At 37.9% G+C, this 6776-nt stretch overlaps 1 protein-coding gene across 1 annotated transcript; it reads left to right on the forward strand.

Moving 5' to 3' along the window:
- Positions 1 to 415: 415 nt before the first annotated feature.
- LOC115592367 (uncharacterized) lies at positions 416 to 3546 on the forward strand. The gene is made up of 2 exons (XM_030435006.1): positions 416 to 918; positions 2295 to 3546. The coding sequence occupies exons 1-2, from the start codon at positions 693 to 695 to the stop codon at positions 2660 to 2662; spliced, it is 594 nt and encodes a 197-aa protein (XP_030290866.1). The 5' UTR covers positions 416 to 692; the 3' UTR covers positions 2663 to 3546.
- The last annotated feature ends 3230 nt before the right edge of the window (positions 3547 to 6776 follow it).

A 6776-nucleotide genomic window follows, 5' to 3' on the forward strand; every position in this document is an offset into this window, starting at 1 on the left:
TCCTTACAGTAGTCATAATGCAAATATCGTCATATTAAATTAATAGGTAAAACATTCACATGGCAAAAGTTCATAAAATGTTCATACAGTCCCACAGAGCCGTGGGAAGGTAATTGTCGACTTTTATTGAATATTATAAAGTCCTGTTCTCTTAATAAATTGTCTCTTTATCACACGAGGTCGGCAGTTTGATTTCTTGAGTTAAAATTATTAATTAGTTCGTTATCACAAGATAAATGTCTGATAAAAATGTCTGCTATGGTTACATAATGCCCCAAACCCGAAAATAACGGCATTTAAAGATAATTGCACCTGGCCGGTATGTGACAGGCTTCCTGAAGGGCTTCCGTAGTTATTGGCTTCAATAAATAGAACATGGGTTACGCGCTGGAGGGAGGAAAATAGCAGAGGAAGAAATTTTGGCAATGTAGCACAGAAAACAGGCGCTGGTGGCGGAGAGAGCAACGTGATGCGCACTTTTGACAAGTCTTCAAAGTCTTTGCATGCATACTCAGGGCTTTTATCCTGGCTGAAGTGGAATCTCTATTTATGAGCTGCGCAAGAAAGATATTGATCTTGGACTACAATGAAAACAACTCCATGAAAGTACATCAAGATCTGACCTTGTAGCAAAAAACAAAAAAACTAAAAAAAACTGATCAGTTTTATGTTTTTCTGATAGCCTGCTGGACATGATGTCAAGATATTTCAATGTGTGGGTGTCTTTTGGCATACTGGCCCCTCTGCTGCTGGCTGCAGGGGCAGTTGTGTGTTCAGAGAAGGAGAAACTGCTGCAGCTGCTCCCCAGCAAGGTGACACAGCAAACGGACTGTTTGATGGAGTGCACTGGGATGACATACATCAAAAAAGTGGAACTTCAGGACAACCGTAATATAAGGCTTAAAGACTCCTCTGAAGGTAAGGAGCCACGCAGTGACATGTTTTTTTTATTTTAGGATGCTGCAAAATCACATAACTTGTTTTCTTTTCTATCAACAGGAATCAGTTACTGCCTTTGTTAGCCTCATGCACAATCTGCATTCCTTTGTGTTTATATATTTATCTTGCCATTTATATTATGGACATAATCATTAATCTTTCACTATTTTGTACTTTTTAATCACCTAGCATTTGCAATGCCTGCACTGTGGATCAGCTTATATATGCAAAACACCCCCATTAACACATACTCTGTTTAAGTGACAGATCCATGTAAAACTGCTCTCTTGATGATCACTTTGGTGCTCTATGTTATAGTATTAATAATGATAATATTATGATAATAATAATAATCATAATCATAATCATAATCATAATAATGATGATGATGATAATAAGAAACTTTATTTATACAGCACCTTTCACAACACAGCTACGAAGTGCTTTACAGAGCCAAATATAACACAAACAAGCAAAAAAGCATATAAACGAAACTCAGAAAAGACAAAGAGAGTCAAACAGAATGTCATCAAGCAAATTAAAACACCCAAATGCAATTGATTTTAAAGACCAGACTGAGTTTGCACCCCTTATCTCCACTGACAGGTCATTCCAAAGTCTCGGAGCCCTGACTGCAAACAAGGCAAGGTTTATTAAGCCAATAGTAGCATAGACACAAGGCAATTCGAAGTGATTTACAGGGACAAAAGAATACCTTAAAAATGAGACATTATAAAACATTAAGAAAATGTTTAAATTGGATAAAAAAAACAACAATAAAAATGTCTCTATCTATCTATCTATCTATCTATCTATCTATCTATCTTGAGACATTATCAGTAAAAGTATAAAAGTATAATAACCATCATTTATTAATAATATATTTATAGTTATTTAAAAGTTACTTGACTGTTAACAAACAATGACATGGACAACACTTCATTTTACAGTACAGAAATTGAATGGTAGGACAATAATTACCAAGCAACATATTTGAGATTTCTTTGAAATTAATAATAAATATTTGTGAAGGAAACAGGGCACTTTGACTATCTGGTGCATTATGTCCTCTAAACTATTTTTTTTGGTTTAAATATGAACTAAACAGTATTATTAACATCTGCTGCAATTTTGCAATAAACAGTTTTTGAAGCATTTAATTTTTTTGTTTACACTGAAATATTCCTTAAGCAAAGTTTAATTAACTGTAGATTTACCATTTATTAATATAATGGTTATTTTACAGTGCTACCAAAGTGGTTCTCTTATATCAATTCATCAATGCCTGACTCTCATAGACTAGAAAGTTGCACATAAAATGATGTGCTGACCTTAATAATATTTTCTGCCCCTAGGAGACCTCGGGGAATACTGTTGGTCTACGGAGATCAAGTGCACCGTTGGAGAGAGCTTCCAGCATGCCTACGTTGTGGTGCCAGTGGATACATCCACAGTCGGACATGAGATGCTGGAGGTCAAAACCACAGGCCCCACTGCCAGCACCCTGCCTGCACACAACAGCCCCACCACAATCGCAGAGAACTGTGGCCTCCTTTACGATGTCACGCAGCAATTCAGCGCAGAAAACATGGGGACTTCATTCTGCATACATGTCGTCACACAGGGAGACGTCCTGGGGGACGAAGTTCTTAAATGTCCTCCATATATGGTCACCTTCTGGCAGAGAATTCAAAACCAGTCTAACCAAGAAGGTGCCGGATAAAATCTCACCGATGGAATAAGTAGTCAGATCTTTTACCCAGGTCCTGCATTGGAAATGTTACTTTAGGATGTGTCTGAAATGTAGTCGAGTAGAAGCATAAAGTATCATAGTATGGTAATACTCAAGTAGAGTACAGGTATCCTAAATTAGTGTTGTACAGTACTTAATATTTAGTTACATTCCACCACTGTAAAATATATCAGGATCACTGACCATTGGTTTGCATTGAGGTTGATTTACATAGTTAAAGTAAGTTTTGCGTGGGACATAAACATAATACATAAAGTAGTGTGTAACTGATTCATACATTATTACCACTGGCTTACACATCTCTCCTCTGCAGTGACTGAGGAGGTAATGTGGAATCAGAAAATATAACAGACGATGAGTTTGCTTTCGACTTTCATGCAGTGGAAAGCACAATGACCTCTGCAGCTGCTCGTGTGACACACAATAATTGTCCATGCTCTTCTGTTTGTTGTTGAGTTGGAGTTGTTGCAACCCTGTGTTGCTGTGAAGCTCTCAGAAAAGTTTGGTGCAAAGCCAACTTTCCATCTGCATGTGGGAGAGCAAGTCATGACTGATTTTTCATTTCTGAGTGAAGTCAATTAGTTATCCTTTAAACCTTCCGTCTCTTGTTTTAGTTGTGCAGGTTATTTGTTGGTAAGATGCAGATGTGTGGATCACTTTGTGTGTATTAAATCCAGCTTTGTCAAGCACTTAGAGACTCTTAGACTTAGACTCAGAGGCTGGATTTATTCAAAGGCGACTGGAGTGATGTAAAAGTTCTCAGTTCGATGACGATTGTAAATATGTGATGTTAATGGTTGTTAATGGTTGGTTGAGTGTTTATGGCTGATTAAAACTGTTTATTTTCCTTTTCAGTCATGTGTTCAAACAAATGATTGCAAACCTACTTCTTATTACAATTAACTTCAAGACAGATTAAGTATACACTTGTTGGCATGAATGTATGCAGTTTTAGTCCACTTCCTGAAATGCAAAAAGAAAAAAAACGAACTGGACTAACTTCTGGTATTTTTGGAGACATAGTAAATTTGGAATGCTAAATGATATATCATAGTACAATTAGGTCAACAACCCACAAGTGGCCCTCATGACTCTGAAACTCAGAGCACACGTGTCCTTAACGACTCTGTAAGGACACTCCCACACAGGTTTAAAAAGCCTAGAACTCCCCTCCAGTTAGTTAGTCTCACTTGGATGAGAGGTGAAACATCTCCAACAGTTGCCTACGATACAGCACTTAGAATTACCATCACCTGGATGACTGAGAACCTTCATCAGCGTATTTGGTTTACTGTACAAATGTGTAGTATGTCAGCGTGTGCTGCTCTGGTGATAATATAATGCGTTTTGATTATTTACCAAAATCTAAATTCTACCTGCTCCTGGTTGTGTGGCCAGAATGATCTGTCAGTTCTGTTCCACTCACAAGAAATAACATAGTGCCACCTAGTGGTAATAAGTTAGTAGGGAAGACGCTACAGGGCAAAGACTTTATCAGATAGATATCATCACAAAACATCCCCAGTTGATTACTTACATTAACACAATTATTCTTTTTATTTCAGGTTTTCTGAAAATGTCATGTTTGTATATCCAAAAGAGACATTTTTCCAAATACAAATGCACTAAATTGAATACATTTCCCGCACAAAAATCAATGTGAACTTTGTATGAAGCCACGTTTGTTTCTTTCGGTTCCCATATTAGAGTGAAAGGTTTTTACAGAGGAAATTCAGAATATTTCTTTTTATACTTAATATATCAGGAAAATACAGCCAACTGTATATACTGCCATGTTTTGGGGAATAAAATGTAAATAAAATGAATAAATCAGGCCATGAATATTATACAAACAAAACCCTCCATTAAAATCTTCAGAACATGCCGTAGAAAGGAATAGAACTGGAAAGTTTGATGTATATCTGTGCTAGTGAAGTGGAGACTCAGGCTAAGCGTATGATGAAAGACAGCTTCTATGAGACAAAGACACATTTAGACAAAAGAAAACTACAAGGCACTTTTTTTAACCCTTTAAAATGCATTTACTGCCATGACATGGTTATATTAGACCTTGCAAACAAACCCATTTTTGACTCCCTGACGTAGGTGCAATTTTGTTCATTGTGCTTTGACACGTAAACAGTTACACACAGACTATGTTTACAGATTGTTTTATAGTCCCACATTTAAATAAACCTATAAAAACACACTGGATTTAAACAACATTTATGATAGTTAAATGTAAATATTGTAAATGCATGTATTTGAGAGAGCGAGGCATGCACTGACATGGTAAAAGCACATTTTTAAGCAGTATTAAGTAAATATATGTTGCACTACAGCAAAACATAATCATTTACGTCCATGCTGATATACTGGCATATGTCTACAGTCTTACATTCTCATGGTCCATTCAGCTGTCCTTAGCTTGCAGTCAGGTCTAAATGGAGGAGGATGATGTTGGTGTGCTCTGCTGGCAGACGTCCAGTAGCAGCGTAACATAACCACCCGGGGTGAGTGTCCAATAACAGGACTTTCTGCACAGCCTGTGCTCAGGCCTGCATGAAATCGTACACGTGCTGCTGTCCATGCTCCAACAGCAACGCACAGACAGTGGCGAAAAATATAAAAAGGGCAGCAGCATGCAGACATTTGTGATTAATGTGAAACAGCTATAAGCCCTATTGTAGCATGTGTGGCTATATGGCACTGCACTGCATTCACTCCATTTAAGGGGCACACTGGAGGGCACTGAATCATGATTTATCTACTACAGGGGATAAATCCAAAAGGGCACACAGACTACTTAATTTTTCAACTCTTTTCTGATGCATTTTATTGTTGTGTTTATCCTAAATAACTTGCTGAAATGTGATGATGATTGATTCCTCTGTTTTCAGCCTCTCAGGCTGCAGGAGACCTCAGAACCATTGCCAGTTTTGCCTGTGTGTCAACAAATCGGAATTTACTAACTAAAACTTGCACCAAGGCGGCAAAAGTGAGTCAGAAGAGGGTTTCAGTATTTCTGGGCAGGAAAGTGAATCCCTGCCCGATCCAGAGGTACTGCTTTTTAGCTGTAAGCAGTCAGGGTGACGCATGACATCCAGTCACAAAAGGGTGTGACAGATGTGTCTTGTTTTAAATCTAAAACAGGAATAATTTGTGTTTTGTGCTGCATGTTGTGCTGCATCCACAGTCAGTTTTGTCACATGTCTATCTACCATTTAAATTTAAATTTGACTCAGGCAGGGTCATGCACAGATATGCGGGCAGGTGCTCAAATTGATGTGAAAAAGACAAAGGAAACAAAGAAAAGACTTTATGCACACCCTTTGACGCACGGTCAAGCTCGTTCACCCACTTCAGACAGGGTGTGTGCTAACGCTTTTAGTTTAGCAGCTACAGATTTAGGGCTTAAAAATTATGTCAGTAATGTTTTGTTTCCCATATGTCCCCTTGAGTTGTTTAGTAGAATGCTGCAACTCTGTTTTGATGCGAAGCTCCAGAAATATTTTGTGGACTACAAAACCTCACCAGACTTTTCATCAGCATGGGGGTGAGTAAGTGTATAATGACTGAATTTTTCTTTTTTGGGTGAACTTTTCCTTTAATATCTTACTAAAAAGTAAATAGGCCTGCACCTTTTTTATGCTAGTGGTCCTTTAACCATTATTTCATTTATTGCACTCTATCTGTAGTTTTATGTCTCTCTTTTGAGGGACATTATTTGTTTTAGGTCAGCAATTTACATTTCTGCTCAAATAAGGGGCATTTGCAGACATGTTTCAGCTTCATAAGCAGCTGTCATTAAAACAGCACTCATAACGCTGAGCACAGATGACTGTACCATGTCTGTCACGCAGGGGTAACATGGCAAAGTTTGGGCAAACTGGATAACCGAAGAAAAAACTGTTAACAATATTAGCTCTTAATGGACTCTTGTGTTATATTTGCTTCGTATTTACACTTAGATTAATAACACGACTGCTGTGGAGGTGTTTTTAGACATGTTCGTAGCGCGTTGAGTGTATAAAGCAGAGCTCGGTCCCCGGATAGAATAGAGTAGAACAATCCAGTAGGCAGA

This window comes from Sparus aurata, chromosome 12 (genome assembly GCF_900880675.1).
Source record: "Sparus aurata chromosome 12, fSpaAur1.1, whole genome shotgun sequence".
Classification (NCBI taxonomy): Eukaryota; Metazoa; Chordata; class Actinopteri; order Spariformes; family Sparidae; genus Sparus; species Sparus aurata.

Excerpts from the sequence above, each read along its gene's own strand:
- LOC115592367 (XM_030435006.1), top strand. The coding sequence starts at position 693 with ATGATGTCAAGATATTTCAATGTGTGGGTGTCTTTTGGCATACTGGCC. Across the intron at positions 919-2,294 it reads GCTTAAAGACTCCTCTGAAG|GAGACCTCGGGGAATACTGT; the intron begins GTAAGGAGCCAC and ends TTCTGCCCCTAG.